This window comes from Podarcis raffonei, chromosome 11, assembly GCF_027172205.1.
Source record: "Podarcis raffonei isolate rPodRaf1 chromosome 11, rPodRaf1.pri, whole genome shotgun sequence".
Classification (NCBI taxonomy): domain Eukaryota; kingdom Metazoa; phylum Chordata; class Lepidosauria; order Squamata; family Lacertidae; genus Podarcis; species Podarcis raffonei.
In genome coordinates this window covers 65,396,462-65,416,850 of record NC_070612.1, presented here as the reverse complement: position 1 = coordinate 65,416,850, position 20,389 = coordinate 65,396,462, and the positions used below count along the sequence as shown (strand labels likewise).

Here is a 20,389-nt window from a genome sequence, read left to right as displayed (position 1 = left end):
ATATTTGTATTCAATGTTTACATTTTGCATAATCTTGTAGAGCTGTATATGTACAGAATTGGTTCAATATGTATTATTCCTTTCAGTATGTTTTATTTCCATTGGGAGAGGCAACATCCTTTTCAGAATCTTCTGTATTCAGACAAGTTCTTACTTGGATATAAGAAACACCATTCATTTATCCAAAATAAATTGGCCACAGTGTTCTCTGGAAACTTGATTGCTTATCGATCCTTTCTGAGAGGTATCAGTCCTCTGCAGATACATATATATTTGTTTCTGAAAATAAATTGATTTTACCTTGTGTAAAAATCTAAAAAGTTTATTTTAATCTGTTTATGGTAATTGTGGTTGCTAGAAGCAAATTTCCAGGGCTGCACAGGCACACAATTTTTATGCAGCAAGGTTGAAGGCACAAAATATTCTTTCCCAGACACTCCCATGTTTATATTACATTTTCCCTAGCCCAGTACAGATCAAGCTTACCAAGGAGAAAGATTTTCTACCATGGGTTTGCTTAGTTACCTTTTTAAACAATAGTTTGGTGTGACGTTTCTGTCATGTATATGTGCTAAAGAGTGAGGAATATATGGTGTAGTGAAGCTTCCCCCACATTAATCAATTGTTAAATTTGTCTGCTCACACATAGATTACTGGGAATGTGATCTCTAATAATTGGGGATCATGTAGTGAGCATAAATATATTGCAAATCCAACTCAGAGTGATGGCATTGTTTCCACTGTCGCTCTGAATTGGCTTCGTCACTGTCATATTTTGTTCTATGTTGATGATACAAAGCTGGTTCAGAGGAAAGACAAGAAAATTGCCCTTGCTTGGAATGGGAACATAGCCAGCATTGGGTTATATAGTCTTAACAACGTAGGCACTTGCCAGCATTAAGTCAGGCAGGCCATTCTTGATTCTGCACGACTCTCTGATGACTGCTTCAGATACAAATTAAACAAACAAACAAAGTCAGAGGTGGCTTGCACCTTCCATTGCTACTTCTGGTTATGGATCACTGAAAATAATGCTATTTTTCCTTCAGAGCTATTTTTTTTAATATGCAGATACCTAGCTGAATTAATTGACTAATGAAAACCATATGATTGATATTTCTTTTACTAGGTGACAGCCCTAAAACCCAGCAAAGCCATCATTTTCAAGTTACTTTCTTTTATGTACTTATTTAGCAACTGAAATGCATGAAGAAGGATATAAAACTTAACAAGGTGCTGAAAATGTTGTGGATCTTTTGTATATAAATTTCTTCTAGTTAGCAAATGGAATGACGTATATGTGCTTACAGTATTTGTAGTGATGTTTGCAGCTGTCCTTGTAAAAAAAACAAAGCACAAATATCTTTTGTCCTTCCCTGTTTCATTAACTTAGATTCTGACCATATAAATCATAGTATATGATACTCTTGTGATGGGACAGACCTTTCCTTCTTGTGGTTGCAATGCCTGTACCCAACAAACAGCTTGATCTACAGAAATAAGCAGGTGTGAGTTTTCATAACATGGAGCTAATATAATCATCTGCTAATTTTTGCAGGTCAGGCTACTGTCAGCTTGCTCTTTGCCTCATTTCATTTTAAGGAGGGGGATGTTTTAAACCCCACAAAACATGGTAAGTGGTGCATTTGCAGAAAAAGCTCACAGCTCAGTTAAGTGACCTTTACTCCCAGTGTGTGCATAGGATTGCAGCCTCCATTACTGTGTTGTTTCCAGAAGCCTGGATGCTGTGGGTTCTGGATATGACAGGACTGGTGTTCCAGAGGAGAGGATAATTAATTTTCCATTTGATGTGGATTGGCTGCTCCTTTGGGACAGGGCATTTTGTTTTGTCTTACCTTTGTTTTGTAGCAAATGATCACTGTTGTCATGTGCTTCGAAGTTCTGTTTGCTTTTTAGTCAGGCTGCTTCTTCATCTTTCCAGAGCTGCAAAAGGGCCGCTGGAGTTCTCAGGCGGCTCTGAGGCTGCCAGCTGGCCATTCCTGCCCTCAGCCATTCTTGTGAATTTCAACATGTATCTGACCTTTCAGAACTCAGTTTGTGTTAGTGATTCTGAACTTGAAGCCTGGGGATACTCAGTTTTATCTTGCTATCCTTTACACTTGTCTGTGTAGCTTTGAGAATTATCTAGAGAGATTCAGTATGTGAGCTTTAAAAGATATTTGATATTTTTAGCACATTTGCCCATCATAGAAATTGAGACTAGCAGACCATTTCCTGGGGGGGAAATGATTTAGCTGTACTATGATTTTGAGTTTGTTAATAATAAGCTATAGTTTCCATGACTTTAGTATCATTAAAATTCACTTTAAATAATTCACATTTCTGCTATGCAGTTATTGCTATTACATAGACCAGATAATGCTATAAGGAAATACTTAAGGGTTTTCTTATTGAACACTGCTATTAAAGCTGTAGCAAGCTCTTCAGGGTACACAGTTGTGCTTGAGAAAATGTGATTTGCAGATTTTATGCTGCAGAGGCATTTTACTGGTTGTAATCAGTATTACGTTTGTCGTAATTATAACTGGCATTCCTTTGCAGTTGATAGTGTTCTCTGTTTTTCAGGTCCTCATGAGCTGGAGTATGCAAAACCGTGTTTGTTCGTTTTGAGATTTGAGGAAATATGAGTTTCACCCCTCATGTGGTGTAGATTTATAAAGGCTAAGTGGGCCCTTGCTACTTGCATGTGTGAAACCAGGAACTGTGCTCTTTCTGGTTTATTAGTAGCCTATTATACCAGAGGGGATCTGACTGCAGATGGGTGCAGCATCTGAGCAATCAAAACTATTCCTGTAACTCCTGGAATGAATAGAATGCATCCAAAACTTCATGCTGGGACAGTCTTTTCTAGTAGCGCCCTGTTTTTTTGGAGAGAGCCTAACAGGAAAGAGTTTCAATTTAGACCTCTATTAGATGTCTGCCATGTTTACTGAACATGATACTCTTATTCTGGGCCTCCATGTTTGGGGGGGAAACACATTTTCCCCGGCATTTCTTTAATCTCAGCTAGATAGGTGGTTAGGAGGCAGAGATCAAAAACTGTGACACTCCAGGAGTTTCCCTTTTGTTAGACTCAAAGGAGGGCTGCACCAAAGTGGCAAGAATTGGTGGGTGTGCATTTTAGTTGCAGAATCTCTTCTGTAACTGTGCAGGAATGTGACACACTCACTGGGCAGCAGAAATATTTAAAGAAACTGAGTTAGTAAAAAATGCCTACCAAGCAAATGTTGAACTTGAGGAGGACTGGCAGTCTTCCAGCCCTGTCGGAGAACATACTGATACTTTCCCAAGAATAACAGCATAGTGGGATGCCTAAACTAATTTGCATAAGAACACTTCTGCATCCGGATCCTGCTAAAACTTTGTCCAGGTCTACAGAAGAGATGGAAAGTTTCAGACATGCAAGTAGGGGTGGCTGAATCTATCCATTTCTCTTTCTCTCTATTTCTCACTTTACCTGTTACTTTTCATTTTAAGATCAGTTGTCCACATTTCCATATTAGTTTGTGAATTTCCTTTCTCATGAAAATTCATTAGCATTTCAGTTCAAATTTCTCCTAGCATACACAATTTCCCTTAATATAATGAATCATGGTATGTTATTTTGACTTGTATATGCATTTGTATGCATGCATTTTCGTACACATTACTTGGCTAGAGAACTGCATTGCAAATTTCGAAAAGTGTGAATTTTGAAAGATGGCTGTGTTTTTTCAGTATTGTTTTGGAAAGTGTGAATTAGAGAACTTCATATTTAAATGCAAACTGAGCCAAATTTCTATCCCATCTCAACGTTCAAGACAGTTCAATTAACAGAACCGTGTTCTTATATGGTTGAGCTTCTTGCATGGTCAATTGTTCTTCAAGTCAGGAGTTCACCATATGTCTCCCTAACCTTGGCAATTTTACAGGGCAATGTTCATATGGATAAAAATGTTGTTGAATAAAATTTCCAGATATATTGAGCACAACCTAGCCTCTCCTTCACATTGAGCATGAATGTTTTGCTATTATTGGAGGAAAATTTTGAAGCTGCTGATTGTATCTCAGGATAGTGGTGGATTAGTGTGGTTTTTTTGTGAGTGTTTTGGTGGGTTTTATAAACAAGACACGGGTGGCACTGTGGGTTAAACCACAGAGCCTAGGACTTGCCGATCAGAAGGTCGGCGGTTCGAATCCCTGCGATGGGGTGAGCTCCCGTTGTTCAGTCCCTGCTCCTGCCAACCTAGCAGTTCAAAAGCACGTTAAAGTGCAAGTAGATATATAGGTACCGCTCCGGCGGGAAGGTAAACGGTGTTTCTGTGCGCTGCTCTGGTTCGCCAGAAGCGGCTTAGTCATGCTGGCCACGTGACCTGGAAGCTGTACACCGGCTCCCTCTGCCAATAAAGCGAGATGAGCGCCCCAACTCCAGAGTCGGTCACGACTGGACCTAATGGACAGGGGTCCCTTTACCCTTTACCTATAAATAAGAATAATGTTATATAAATAAGCATGCCAGATTTTCTCATGTCATTTGTATATCACAAAAATAGCATTATGTGAAAAAATATCTACAACATACGTTTCATTATTAGTGATCAGTGTATAAGTTCTTGGTTCATGAATTGGTTCAAACAATTAGGAAGAAGAAGAAGAAGAAGAAGAGGGGTGAGGAAGAGGGGAAGGGGGAACGGTGAGTGGGGTTGGGTGGTTATGCTTCTATTCTACTTGGGGGGAGGGTGTTGTGTCGGCGTCACTTGAATGGGTTCTCTAACTATTCACTTGTTGTATTTCCTTGGTGGTGAGAGAGGTTGGGGGTGGCCTAGGGTGTGGTTGGTTGTCTTTGGTTGGTTGTAGTGAGATTTGTTTTTGTGAGTGTGCATTTTTGAATCAGGCTAGCCAGATTGATTCATATGCTGTTGGCGGATTCTTGTTGTTGTCTTGTTGGACTGTGTATGTGATAAAGGGGAACCATACCAGGGTGAAGGCGTCTTCTTCTATTTGTCAGTTTCAGTTTATTGGTTAGTTTTTCTAATAAGGCTGTTTCCCATACTATTTGATACCTTTGGTCCATGCTTCCTCCTGACAAGTCTCTCCAGTGTCTGGCTATGATGTTTCTGGCTGCTGAGAGTAGGTGGGTTATGAGCTCTTTGTGGTGTGAGTGGGCATTATTATCTTGGAAGATGTTTAGTAGGGCCAGTTCTGGGGTGACTTCTAATACTTGCTTAATTATTTTGCATATTTCTTGTATGATTCTTGTCCAAAAGAGTTGGATTTTAGGACATTCCCACCACATGTGGAGGTATGTGCCTGTGGAGGTGCATCCTCTCCAGCATTTTGGTGAGGTTCCTAGACATATTAGCATTATTTTCTGTGGTGTTAGGTACCACCTGTGAGTTTCAGAGTGAGTTCTTTTCTCTGATATGGATTTAAAGGGAGGTTTGGACCACATTCTGGTCTACTAGGTGGGGTTAATCTCATAGCCTACGTCGTCCTCCCATTGTTTTTTTATTACATTGAGGGGATTTGTGGGATTTTGGAGTGGTATTTTGTATATTGTGGATACCATCCCTTTGCTGTGTCCCTTTGTTGTTAGGAGGAGGTTTTCAAAGGCTGTCAAGGGCCTAGTTGCTGCTGATTTTACTACTGGGTCGTTTAAGAGGGCATGTAATTGGTGGTGTGTTACCCAGGGCATTTGGGTGTCCCCTAGTTTGTCTTGTATTTCTTGTGTTGATATGGGTTTCTTATTTTTGTAGAAGTCTGCTAGGCAGTATAAGCCTTTGGCTTGCCAGGTTTTTATCTGGAGATTTTGAGCTGCGTGTTGGAATAAAGGGTGGTGTGCCAGGGGGATTAGTGGGGATGGGGTTGGGGACAGTTTGCCTACTTCTTCTTTCCATGCTTTGAGCATGGTCTTTGTGAACATTGTGTTATACTTTTACACATCTTCTTCACCCCTCCCACCAAAACACCTCAGTGTAACAGTTGCCCAATAGACTGGAAAGCTTACTACAATTTTGCAACATTTTGGTTGGTCCTAATAAAGGTACTTCCAATTATGGAGTCTTTCTTTCAGACCAAAAGAACTACCTTCATTTTATTTGATACTTGTTCAGCAGCCTCCTACTTAAACATAATAAATTCAGTTATTTGCATGAATTTGAATCATTCATGGGAAGCAGAAGTAAAAGGATTGCCCCCTAGGGAAGAGTTCTAACCCTGTTTATAATCAGGTCCATTCAGATTGGTTGCCCCTTTCCCAGTCATCTCCTTTCTCCTTTCTTCAAGGCAGGCACAGTATTTTATTTTGTGCATTTACCACCTTCTGAGAATGTTTTATAATTAGGAGGTCATTGAGACTTTGACATTGTATTTAGGACAAAGGCTGTATTTGAGCATAGAAATGAGGAACTTGTGATTGGCTCACTGCAACTAGGTGTGCACATGTGGGGTATAATATAATTTATATGGTTAATTGGGCAGCATATAAACTCTGTAAATGAATAAATAAGTAACTATGTTTTGCTTTAACAGGGTCTTGGAAAAGCTGACAGCATCCATGAATGGGCTGGTTGTCTCTCTAAAGTCCAGATTATTTGCAACATAGCTAGGAAAGGTAGGTTCCTTGTAATAACAGTATTAATCTAACAGAGTTTATAAGACTGTTTCTTCTGGTGTAGGTGGTATATTCAGGCGTAGGCTGGAGAAAGCAAAAGAGAGACTTGTGGTGCTACGGTCCAAGGACAGTTTTGAAGTACCCTGCTGCTTTATTTTTGTAGTAATTCAGCTCAACATTGGTCTTTCGGGTGTCAAAAATGTTGAATCAAAACTCTAAAATCAGAAGCATATATTTCCTGGTAACTTCTATAGTAAGAAGATTGTTAAGAGGAACCCTTCTGCATCAGGCAAAAGACCCATCTAGTCCAGAAACCTGTTCTCACAGTGGCCGACCAAATGTCGATGGGAAGCCCAGAAGCAGGACCTGAGTGCAAGAGCACTCCGCCCCCCAACACACACACTTGGGAGTCTCAGCAGCTGGTATTCAGAGGAGGCTGCCGTCTGTGGTGAAGTTCTTCTACCACACCCTCTATTTACATTGAGGACTAAAACTAAAGCTATGACCATAAAAGACAAGCATTACTGGTCCAGTTTGACTGTCACATGAACCCAAGGTAGGCCTCTGTGAGGGGGTCTGTCCACCTTGCAGCATATTACATCAGGTGAATGAAACTTCAAGCTACAGCTGCAAGTTGGAATTCCTTTTTGAACTTGACTGTGCCAAGGAAAGGTGGGCAGTTTAATCTCAAACTGTCTGGTGGTCTTTATTAGGCCCAAGCATTGGAGGTTCCCCACCACTGCATTAAACCATTGTTTAAAACAAACGAACACTGTTATATGCTGTTCAAAAGTCCCTATGGCGTTCCTTTCCTGCTGCTGCTGCTGCTGCTGCTGTGCTGCAGATGAAGCAAGCCATTGTCATGTCATCCAAACCTGGCCTCGTGGTTTGTTTCTCTCCAAAGAACCCATGAAGGATAACCACTGATTGTTCTTGGCTTAATGCTGGTGGTTTGCTTAGAGTAAAATAAACTATGAGTTCAAGTTTGGATGGCATCACAAGCCAGGCTGTGGCTTGCTTCATCTGCAGCAGGGCAGCAAGCTGGAGAGGAGCTCCATAGGAACTGTTGAAAAGCAGGCACATTAATTCATAGTTCATTTTAAAATACGGTTTAATTAGATGTGTGAACCAGGACCCAGCTAATGAGTGGTCTGTCAGTCCAAGGCACCTTTTATTATTATCTTTTAGGTGCCGCAATGTCCTTTGTGTTCTTTTCTGCTTTTAATGGCATTTGATCTGGCTTTTAGGCTGTATACTCCCTCTCTTTTTCTGATATTTGACTGACTTCTACTCCAATGTTGATCCGGTGCTGTTCTTATTTTATGTTTACTGCTTTATTATTTGACTATTATATACAACTTGTATTCAAATCCTTAGATAATTTTTTTAAAACTTTTCAGATGCAGTCTATATCTGAAAATGGAGATCCTCCTTCCGGAAAACAAAATGAAACAAAACAAAACGAGGAGAAAACGTACAAAAAGGTTTTTGTTGCATGTAACTTTTTCGGAAATATTGTACACTGGTACAGAACACTAATGTTGACACTTCTAATCCCCCCCCAATGAACTACACCAAAGCAGAAGATTTATTTCAAGAGTGGGGCAGTCTCAAAGATCTTTTAGGGCTAGTTCACATGTTGTCATCTTAATATGGAGTTAAATTTACAGAAGCTTCCCTCCCAGTCGTGGCTAGCAGCCACATTTATTAATTTAGGCAGACCCTTTCTATACCACTTAAAATATAAAAATATCTCTTAAGTGATGCAAACTAAAGCAACAAATGTTACAAAAATACACAGTAAAAATGTTAATTCAAATTACTATTAAACATATACTGATACCTGTTTCTTCCACTTCTGACACACCTCCCCACTCAAAACCTCTCTGACTCCAGACTCTCACCCAGGACTCCATCAAGCTATGGCAGCTGTCAGCAAGGGCCCAAACCAACTCACAGATCACCCCTCAAAATCTCACAACAAACAGGGTCCTGGAACCTGCTGACAATCACCCTAGTCTCTCCTTCTAGCCTTGCTTTTATGCTAGACACCAATGAAGTTGATACAGGTTGCCCACAGCTGTGTCCCATTCAGCACTCAGCCAGCTGCACTGCACACATCTCATTCCTGGATGCAGCAGCCACACAAGCTGGGGAGAAGCCGCAACCTCACCTTGGCCTTCCTACCCTTCCCCATCAAGGAGGAAGCTTGTTGCCCACTCGCCTTCCTTTTTCTTGTTAGAGAAGATCACGGAAACCGCATCCCCGATCCTTTCCTTGTCCTCTCTCTTTTTTTTTCCCCTCTAAAAATATTTTATTTAGGATTTTCTTGTTTTACAGAAGTGTAATGCCTCGTATTTTTCCCCCCATGTAACATTTTTACAAATCCGTTTCATTTGTTGAGGCATCTGATGGCTGCTGTTGCTTGTTGTTACTTATCCAAAGTGCAGGTAGTAGCAGCCAATGAGAAGGCTTAGTAATCTTGGATTACTTGATTTATTTATTTTTAAAAATGCACTGATAGACTGCAAATGCACCTTTGGAGAAGCAACTTACATAAAGTTGTTATTTTGCATCCAGCCTGAGAGCCCCTCAGTTTAGCACACTGTCCTGTAGAAATAAACAAATCTAATATTTACTCTCTGGAATGTTTAATGTGGCAGAGATGAGAACTTTTAAAGCTGGAAATTAAACTTGGCCCATAATGACTTTTAAATTTTGCAGTTTAACATAAACAGAAGACTCTGAACTTGCATTTAGAAATAGCCTAAATTTTAAGGAATTGGAAAATCTCTCAAATTGCTCTGAAAGGAGAGACAAAATGTGGTTTCCAGAGCCCTTTATGGCTGCTAACGACCCAGTGATGGCCACAATCATGAAATCAACCACAACAGACTCCACCATCAGGATGTTGTGACTCAGTAAGCAGCTTACATATGGAAGATCCAGCAACAAAATTTGGATGAAGGGTTTCCTGTGCTTTTCCTATCTGCATCTTGGTGGGTCCATGGGAATGGATACATCAAAAGATTCTCAATTAATTTTAGCTGAGTAACTCCGTATTCAGACTTGCTTCCATATTGATGGTGCAGTGATGCTTATGGGAGGTGACAGAGAGAACCAAGAGAAGCCCATAAAATCCATGGAACAAGCAGAATTTGCTGCCAGAATACAAAAATTTTTGGTTCTTCATTCTGCACTATCTCTTAATAATAATTGTACCATTTGCAGAGATTTTGTTCTATTTTGAGAGTATGTTGAACAAGGGGAAAAGTCACATGGAAAGTTTTAGTTTCTGGTTTGACATCTAGTCATAGCTGTCAACCTTCCCTTTTTTTTTGTGGGAAATTCCCTTATTCCAGCATCTAGCCATGTGCGGATGCTGATTATCGTCTTCCAAAGCAACTACTCTATTCCAAACTTTAAAATGGAAAGCGTACTGCTGGTGGTCAACAAAAGAGGTTCAAAGACTCTCAAGGCCAATCTAAAAAAATGTAGTATAAACACAGACAACTGGGAAACACTGGCCTGCGAGCGCTCCAATTGGAGAACAGTCTTTACCAAAGGTGAACCCTCACCATGATCAACTCCCACCTGGAAACCTATGTCCCCACTTTGGAAGGACGTGTGTGGATCCAGAATTGGCCTCCATAGTCACTTACGGACTCACTGTTAAAACCGTGTTTATGGGAAGACAATCTTACTCAGCTGCGAGTGATCGCCAAAGAAGAAAAACAGGACTTAACCGTCCAGTGGTCCTTTACCTTTGCCTTTTACCTTATATCTGAATGGCATCTAAAGTACTTTCTAAAGATGCTCCAGACACTAATCTCTAAACCTGTTTATAGGCAAATTACTTGCCCCCCTTCCATTCCATATAAAACCTCTTAAAAAGGAAAAGGCTTCCTTAAAATCCAACATCACTTAGATTTGATAATCCAGCTTCAAAGTCTCTCCCTACAGTGACCCTTTCTCCACATCAGCTGGTTATTTGCTGAGGAACTGCTGCTTTCAAAGGAGATTCAGGGACATGTTCTTGAGGGTATGATCTCAAAACAACAGACAACAGTGGCCAGTCTCAATATTAGTGTACAAACCAGGGGGCACAGGGAATTATTCTATTTTGTGAAAGTAATAATTTTGTTGTGACTCCTGTTAGTTGTCTTATAATCTGGTTAGAAACTAAGAAGAGCCCTTCTGTATCACAGCAAAAGGCACACCTGGTCTGGCATTCTGTTTGCACAGTGGGCAGCCACAAGCAGGACATGAGTGCAATGCCACTCTCCTTGCATGTGCTCACAATCAATGAGTATTCAGAGGCATCTCTGATTCCATAGGCAACATGTAGCCGCCCTGACTAGTACCCATTGACAGCACTGATATACAGTGCTTTTCTGCTTGGAAAAAGAGTGTTGGTACCCTCAGAAAAAAAGCACTGCTGGTATCTTTTTCTGGAAAGGGGACCCTAAACTCTTATTCTGAATTGTTAACATGTGTAACCTGAATTCAGTCGTGTACTGGCATTTCTAGTACTGTATTACTTCTGTGAAAAAGGAAAAATGTGCTGATGCATTTTGGAGTAGCAGAATCTGAATCCTTTCTAGAATTGGTACACATATGGAAGTTCTTCTTATCATTGTTCCAAAGGTTGCACGATAGTTACTGATTACAGATGACAACTATAAATATTAAGGCTGTATTCTGCCTGTTTCCACTTCTTTCTGTTGCATATTTTAATAGCCAATGGTTTGCAGGTTGAGCATTCAAGCAGCTGCTGACTTTGTACAGATTATATCCCAGGTGTTTATGGATTATTATATTCCTAAGGGGAAATATTTATCAATGGAGGGGCAAAAAAGTTAAATATTTTTCTCAAGTTGGAAAAAGGCGCTACTTAAAGGTAAACTGAGTTGACTGTTGCTTTATAATAACATATAATAACATATTAGTAGAGAACGAAGAGTTCCATGTAATCAGAAGTTCCATGACTCAGATTTGCCTTCTCCATATGACTGGAACCTTAGAGTTAGAAAGTGATTCATTCGGAGTTCAAGGACTGCAGCACCAAAACCTGCTTCCTTTTAGATTTATAGTTGTATTTTAATATAACAGTACTGGAAGATTGATTTGAGCTGCAGTCTTTTACTTCCATTTTCTTCAGTTGGCTGGTGTAGGTGTGGGAGCCTTGTGCAAGTTGAAGATACAACCATTACATTTTAAAAAGAGAAGCTGTCTTCATTCTGAAACAACAATGTGGAAAGTAATCTTAGGAGATGGTCAGAAAGAAATGGAGGTATACTTCAGGCAGCCTTGATTGTTTCGTAGAAGTGCTAACGAAGTATGAAAGAGGACCTTATGCCTCATCCATTTGTGCTTCCTGTATAAAATCCGAAAGGGAGTCCCTGCATCTCCCCCATTTTGTGATGCTTGAGCTGTAGGTCATCTGAAATGTGTACATTTTACTGTGCTGGTGAGAAATTCATCCTTTGGACATTACACAAGAAGTATGATCAGAATCACTGGCATTCTGTCAGTTGGATTCTCTGTGTATTGTAATTATTTATTAGATTTATATATTGTTTTTTAGATTTATATGTGGATTTTCTGTGTAATGCTGAGTTGTGGTTAAACTGGTCAAAATCTGAAAATATCTGTAAGATTACGTAATGCAGTCACCCCATTTTCCACCTACAGGAGAGGGAGGCCATTGGGAAGAAAACTTGGTATGGTATTGTTGATTCATAAATCTAAAAATGCATGAAATGTTAGTGGCATGTTAAATTGTTATTAAAAAATTACAGGTTACTAACGATTACTTGGTTTTATTTCTAAATATTTATCCTGAGGTGCTTCTTCACAAGGTTTTTTCTCGAGAATAGCCATGCTTTGTTCACTCACTTTTTGTAGAGCATCTACATAATGTAGTCACCCTGTCATTGTCATCCTGTGTTTTTCCCTCCATGTGTTCCATCTTTTCTGGGATTGCCTTAGAACATAGCGAAACCTTTCTAATTGTGGAGTGGGCTTTAATAGTAGGAGAGGATATATTAATTGCAATTTCTCCCTCTAGGCACCCACATGTGTGGGTTAAACAGAGTTTCAAAATTCCATTCTTGGCAGCTAAATTAGAAGCATAGGAATTAGACTGTAAAACCTGGCTTTGACAAGTCTAGCTGTGAAATAAGTTGGCTCCCCTTTCTTACCCCGCTTAATAAAGAATCAGCAACAACTTGTAAAATAAATTTAAAAATAAGATTTACTTACTTTATAATTATGCATTGGTTCACAGCAACAGTAACACTAAAAACTATGCAGGCAGAATACAATCGTACCTCAGCTCCTGAACAATTGAAAATCGGAAGTGAGTGTTCCAGTTTTTGAACTTTTTTTGGAAGTGTTTCCGGCGTGCCTGTGCAATCGGAAACCAATTGGAAGCTGCCCCTTGGTTCCGAACATTTCAGAAGTCTAAAGGACTTCTGGAATTGATTCCTTTCGACTTCTGAGGTACAACTGTACTTATATTTACAGTATAACCAGCTTCAGGCATGTTCCTAAAGCTGGAGCGAATGGAGGCATGCCAGTATCCAACGCTGGTCAAAGGAAAAGAGAGAGGAAGGGGCTAGTACAATATGCTCCTTCCTCTCCAGGATAGGAGGAGAAATGACATCACACCGAGCCCTCTCTACCAATTGTATTTCTATGATCTTAGTATTTGCCATTCAGCAATCTGGCTCTGTGGACTTAGCCCCTCCTCAAGCTAACTAGCAATAATATGCATTTGTTAGGTTTGGCTGCTAATTTCCCACACTAATAAGACGGTAGTGGGTTGCGAATACTTTTCCTTGTAAGAGTTAAAGAAAATGGTACATAGATATGTAGGTAATCGTTTTTCATCTGTTGTGCATTTTCTCATACCCTATAGGATACATTTTTTTCTACTATGGTGGTTGCTTGTTCCCATCAGGCGTTAACAATTGCAGTGTGCTACTGGGGTCAATAAATAGTTCTGTATTTAAGAATAAAGAGAGTATTTTCTTACATGCCAACAATGCCTCTCAATAAAGAAGACAACAATGATTGCTCATGACCACAACAACTGGTCAAACTGATCCACTCTCATTAGAATACTATTAACCTAAAGGTAGTCTAGCATCCCTTATTCAGATAGATAGATAGACAGACAGACAGACAGACATTGTAACTTTAGCATCCATCTTTTCTGAAACTTTCTGTTTTTTATAGAATTGATTTCTTTAATCTACAAACTCTTTCTGCTAGCATCTGTTTCAGTAGGGGATTTTTCAGTTCACAAAAAGGATCAGTCTGAAACAAAGTCTACTCAAAGTTACATAATTTAGTTCTTATGCAGGACATTAATCTTTTATAAAAGACCTTTTCAAGGCAGAAATGGGAAATTTGTGAATGAGCCATTCAGTTCCTTTACCAATTAAAAGTTTCATTTTAGGAATGAGCTTTTGTGCCTTGTTCTTAGCAAACTGCATGTTAGGAACTGTTATGCAACTTGAAAAATCTGATATTAATTAGTTTAAATAACACAATATTACCCATCGGCATGTTGCTTCTCATTTGAAAAATAAGTTGAAACTAGAGAATCGCCTGGCTAGCACGCAACATTAAGTTATAGTTTAAAATAAACTATGATTTAAGGGCATGAGTGCCTTTCTCCCCCCTCACTCCAGGCTCTGCTCGGCAGAGGAAAAGAAAAAGTCATAATCTTGCTTGTTGTGCCATGTGAGCCAAGGCCTGTGGTCTCTTTCCTCCATGCACACAATGAGTGGTAAACCAAGAAGTAACTAGTTTGGTCCCCTGTGCGACAGAATCAGGAGCAAGGAAGAGCGGAGCTGTTGTGTACATTAAACCACATTTTTAATTTAAAATGTGGTTTAATGTTGTGTGGAATTGAGACATCTTCTTTAGAATTAAATAAGATGCTGTGCCTGACTCAGAATATGTTTGCTGTCAAGATTCTTGAAGCCATAGGTGTTATGAGACTTAACTGATTTGCTACTCTGAAAAGTCTTTTGTATTATATTTTGATTGGTGGAGTGTGCTGTGTGAATTTTCTCTCAGAATTCTCTTTCCTGGGTTTCATTCTATAAAACTCAAATGGAATGTATGTGAGATAATAGATAGATGATAGATAGATAGATGATAGATAGATAGATAGATAGATAGATAGATAGAGATAGATTCTGTCTTCTTAGCCATTATATTTTGTCTTGTAATCTTGTGTTTCTAGAATTTAAAGTAATCTGAGCTGCCAGCCATTTGTTTGGCTTGATTCTCTGCAATTTAAATTGCTAAATGGTTGGTTCTAATTTTCTTGGTTTTAAACAGTGCTTTTCTTCTAGAAAAAAGGTGCCAGTACTGCATACCCTTAAGTACCCCCAGAAAAAAGCACTGGTTCTAAGCACAGTAGGCCCAACCAGGTATCCACTATAGTGACTTCATAATAAAATCTGATTTGCTTTATTTTACTCTGAATACCTGTGGATGATAAAGAACATACAAGCATCAAAATGTGTGATATTTTCTTTTGAAAAAACAGTATAACAAAAATACAAATTCAGCTACCTATCTTTTTAAATAACTATGTGATCAGCATGAGGAAATATTCCTCATTAGGTTTGTAGGAATTTTTAACATCTACATATTAGAGGCCCACCTCTTTAAGAAAAAACTCACCCCAGAAAATAACCTAAAAATATATTATCAGTCATTATCACTGCATTCCACTTCTGTTATGTTTGAAATACAAAGAGCCAGGGAAAATCAGCTCTTCAAAGTAAGCTTCCAATATTTAGTCCTCTCCTTGATTGAACAATAGTCCACGGCCGGGCTATTTAAGGCACACACGGGGTTTTTCTCGAGCTTCTCCTCTCTTGGCCCATTAATTATATTGCTAAAGGAGACCCAGCACCACTCCTTGAGCAGAGCCAGTAACTTCTTTCTCCAGAAGTGGTACAGCAATCTTCCCTCAACACTAACCACCAGGCCCATTAGTTGCAACCAGGCCTTGCCAGTCAGCTCTATGGGGGTGTGCACTGATGGTTCCTCTTATTGCAGGGGAGTCAGTGTGTTGCATCCAGATGTTGTTCAGCTGTAGTTTCCATCATCCCTGGCCATTGGTTGTGCTAGTTGGCACTGATGGGATTTGAAGTCCAACAACATCTGGAGGGTAGAAGAAGAAGAAGCGTTTGGATTTGATATCCCGCTTTATCACTACCCAAAGGAGTCTCAAAGCGGCTAACATTCTCTTTTCCCTTCCTCCCCCACAACAAACACTCTGTGAGGTGAGTGGGGCTGAGAGACTTCAAAGAAGTGTGACTAGCCCAAGGTCACCCAGCAGCTGCATGTGGAGGAGCGGAGACACGAACCTGGTTCACCATATTACGAGTCTACCGCTCTTAACCACTACACCACACTGGGTACCATGTTTCTGCCTATTGGCTACCTTGTCTACTCTCCTTTTGCTTTTATAGCCCCACAGCTAATGTTCATAGGCATAATTTAGGGGTCCTAAGCACCTTCTGTCAAATAGAAACAGGTGCAGCTGAAAGAGAGGGCTTTGGAATTACAAGGCTATTATTCCATTTTAGGGTGTTTGAGCCAGATAAATGAGGCGGTAAGATCCAGAAATTCTGCCCTCTCATCTCCTGCCAGAACAGTGTAAAGATTAATAGAAGTTGCTGAAAGTTCCTCTGGTTCCTCGAAAGTCTCTTTCTTTCTGTTAGAAAGCCCCTGCTATAGAAGGAGCTAATACTGACTCAGGAAGGCTTGTACATGATCTGGTGGTGCTGGTGTTTTTCTTACTTGGAAGAGGTTTTTAGAACTGTGCAGCCCATGATGTCTGAAAGTCTTTTTCTGCATACTTTGTGGGATGCCAAGTTTCAAATATGGTTTGAATCTCTTTATAATGTACATATGTGTCATGAGAACCCATTTACAGCAAGCTGATATTTTAAAATTCTTTGTTTTTCCTTGCAGACTGCATCCTCAGCTATTAAAGGTGCCATACAACTGGGAATAGGATACACAGTGGGGAACCTCACATCCAAGCCAGACAGAGATGTACTTATGCAAGACTTCTATGTAGTGGAAAGTGTGTTTCTTCCCAGGTAAGGGTGGCTAATTTTCCACCTAAAAATTGTGTGCCTAATGCTTTATTCCATTTTTATCCTGCCTTTCTTCCACATTGTTCAGGGTAGTATACATGTCCCCCTCCCTTTTAAAAAAATTAAACTTTTGAAACCCCCATGTGAAATAGATTTGCCTGAGATAAACCAGCTGGCCTGGGATCACTTTGTAAGCTTCGTGGTTGTGCATGGATTTGAATCCTGGTGACGTTAGTCTAAGTCTCGCATCAGCAACCGTGATGCTGGTTTTTTACATATTTATCACTTCTCAAGTATGGCTTAATTTAAAAGTATCCTTAAAAGTGGGATATAATTTTTCTTTAGTACAATGGAAAGAGAATTGCTTTGTGAACAGAAGGAAGAGCATGAATCCATATAAAATGAAAGATTCATTGAAAGTAATAACATTTCTTAGAAGATTTACCTAGAAAACTATTAAGCAGACTTCCGGTTGGCGCCAGCGCTTAATGGCGGATTTCTCCCGGAGCTCCGGGAGAGATCTGCTTCGTAGGTTCGGGTCCTGTCAGCTACGGCGGAGCGGGGACCCTTAAAAATCACAGGCGTGTTGCCTGTGAACTGGAGACTCGGCGGGCACCTTTGCGCCCCCCCGACGCTGTGAAATAGCCTTTTTAAAGGCTGCGGATCAGCGGAGGGTGTGAGGAGCGGTGCTGAGAGTCGTCTTCACCCAGCCTGCGAAGCGAAGCCGCGTCGCCATTAGCGGAGAGCGCTGATTTCTTCCGGCGAAATTGGATTAAAAGAACAACTATCCGTGAGTAGGATTGACTGCTAAAATACAATTGGACATTAAAAGTTAAGAAATTGGGCACCGAGACGGATAAGCACTAAAAAGGAAGTCTGCTTTCCGTTCTGTAGCAAGATCAAAGCGAAAGGCATTCTAGCTGTAACTGCTTGAGAGGAAATTTGTGGGAATTAAGAAATCCACCACCAAAGCAAAGAACTCCCTCCCCGAAGGCAGAAGGGGGGGGAAGAAGACTTTAAAATGTTTTTCTGCTAACTTTAAAGAACTGAGTTAAATACCGCTGTTCTTAAACCTGGGATCGGACTGCCGGAGAAAAGGAACCGGCTAAGGACTGTTGCTATAAGAAGGTTAAAAAGTATCTTTAATTGACTTTGGTTACTCTCAACTTGAAATACTTATTTTGTTGCATTGTAAAGTTACTTACAGGACATTATTGACTTGGGTCCCTTAGAAAGAGAAAAGAACAATTGGAAGGGACCAGGAAAACTTTTGTTTACTTTTAGGAGAGTGTGGGACTATTTGGAGAAGTAAAAAACTGACTCTGCGCCCTCTAGAGGACTTACAAATTGTTACAGCAACAAGTGAAGTGTAAAATCTGAGAACTTTTGTTTGACAGCTTAAGAGTGTGGGAATGACCTTGACTAAAAGATCTTGTTATGGCAGATGGTAAAGAGAAAGGGGATTCACAAGAAACAACCTTGAGATCTGGCAGACAATATAAAATTGATTCTTTCATGCAGAGAAGGGCTTCTGTATCAGGAGCCTCTGGAACTACAGCTGCCTCAAAGGCAAGAGTGAAAACAATGTCTACAGAGGAATCATTTGCCAAGGTACTGGAGAAGATAAATGATTCTTTGGAGGAACTAAAAAAGCAAGGCGCAGAAACTAAAGCACAAGTTGCTGAAACTAAAATACAAGTTGCTGAAACAAATAAGAAAATTGAAGAAATCTCTGGGAAAATAGATTCAAATACAAAAAGTATAACTGACCTTGGGAACAAAGTGAACTCAAATGCAGAAGCAATTGGGAAATTATTGGAAGAATCATCTACAACAAGAAAGATAGCTGAGGAAGCTAAAGATATTGCAACTGCTGCTGAGGGAAAGTTTCCACCAGTGTTTAAGAAACTAGATGAGTATGAACTGGCACTTTCTATGCAAGATATGCAACGCAAGGAGAGGAACCTAAGGATCAGACTTGTGCCAGAAAAGGAAGGAGATAACCTGGTGGATTACCTGACAAAAGAATTTTCTGACTTTTGGAAGCAGGAGTTGGACAAAGAAGAATTTAAGATAGAAAGTGCATTTAGACTGGGAGCAAGGCAGAGGAAGAACAGACCCAGAGACTGCTTAATAACTCTGAGATCAAAGGAGGAACGGGACAAAATACTGAACCTGCATTACCAAACAACCCTTCGAATTGAAGATTTTCACATCGAGATTTTTAAAGATATTCCTAAAAGCATTTTGGACGCAAGAGGACACTACAAGGACCTGGTGATACTGCTGAAAAGGAACTACATTCAATTTAGGTGGGAGTTTCCCCAAGGCTTGTCTTTTAAATACAAGGGGAAGAAAAGAAGAATAAAGACAGTGAGTGATAAAGACAAGTTCTTAGGAGAACACGAAGAAGACCTACAGAAAGAGACGTTTCCAGGGCAAGGGCATCCTTCACTAGATACGGCAACGGAACCACCGACAAACGAGGAACAAAAATTGGGAGCTGTAGGAGGAAAGAGTAAATAACCCCATCATGTCTCTGCAACTTCTAACCTGGAATTGTAACGGCTTAAATATTCCCAGAAAAAGGAAAAATATATTTCATGCTCTAAAGAAAGACCAATTGGACTTGATTTGTCTACAAGAGACCCATGTGACAAGAGCACACAGGAAATTATTAATAAATAAAAGACTGGGACAAGAATTTATATCTTCAGACAGAGTAAAAAAGAGAGGAGTAGTGATTTATGCAAAGGAAAAGCTGCAACCGAAACAAATCTTCAAAGACGACCAAGGAAGATATTTGGCAATTGAAATTCAATCTCAAGGAGAAAAGTATCTGATAATGGGAGTCTATGCGCCAAATGAAGGGAAAGCTGAATTTTTCAAGAAGTTGCATGAGACTTTGATGGACTATATGGATTATAATCTAATTATGATGGGAGACATGAATGGAGTAGTTTCAACAAATATGGACAAAGCACAAAGACAGGTAGTAACAAAAGATGGAAGACTACCAAAGACCTTTTTCGAAATGACTGACAATATGGACTTGATAGATATTTGGAGAACAAAACACCCACTAGAAAGAGAGGGAACCTTCTTCTCTGAAGCCAAAATGACATGGACAAGGATCGACCAAATCTGGGTGACTAGCAGTATGGCGCAGAACATAAAGAGAGTGGAAATCTGCCCAAAAACTTTCTCCGACCACAATGCAGTAAGGATGGTGATGAGACAAACAACAACTGGCTCCTTTAGATGGAGAATGAATGACACTTTACTTAGAGATGAGGAGATTTGTAAGAAGGCCCAAAAAACTTTGAAAGACTATTTTGAAATCAATCTAAGGACTAAAGTAGAAAAAAGAATAGTATGGGACGCAAGCAAAGCCGTGATGAGAGGGTTTCTGATACAACAAAATACATTAAAGAAAAGAAAACAAAATGAGAGGAAGGAAAAAATTCTGGAAAAGATAAAAGAAGGGGAAAAGAAATTAAGATTGAAGCCAAAATCACAAGAGATTTTAAGAGAAATCAAATTTTATCAAACACAATATATGGAACTGACGAATCAAGAATTAGAGTGGAAAATTAAGCAAATGAGACAAAAGACCTTTGAATCTGCTGACAAATGTGGC

At 39.8% G+C, this 20,389-nt stretch overlaps 1 protein-coding gene across 5 annotated transcripts in view; it reads left to right on the top strand.

The window, feature by feature from the left end:
* PIP5K1B (phosphatidylinositol-4-phosphate 5-kinase type 1 beta) overlaps positions 1–20,389 on the top strand; it is a 110,601-nt gene that overhangs the window by 18,561 nt on the left and 71,651 nt on the right. For 3 of the 5 annotated variants that reach the window (XM_053408840.1, XM_053408843.1, XM_053408838.1), the window contains exons 2-4: positions 6,532–6,613; positions 8,014–8,097; positions 16,622–16,752. In XM_053408840.1, coding sequence (XP_053264815.1) covers positions 8,014–8,097; positions 16,622–16,752 — 215 coding nt within the window. In that variant the 5' untranslated portion in view covers positions 6,532–6,613. Of the gene's footprint in view, positions 1–1,558; positions 1,634–6,531; positions 6,614–8,013; positions 8,098–16,621; positions 16,753–20,389 lie in introns of those variants that run through there. The other 2 variants (XM_053408839.1, XM_053408841.1) reach the window with 2 other exon arrangements.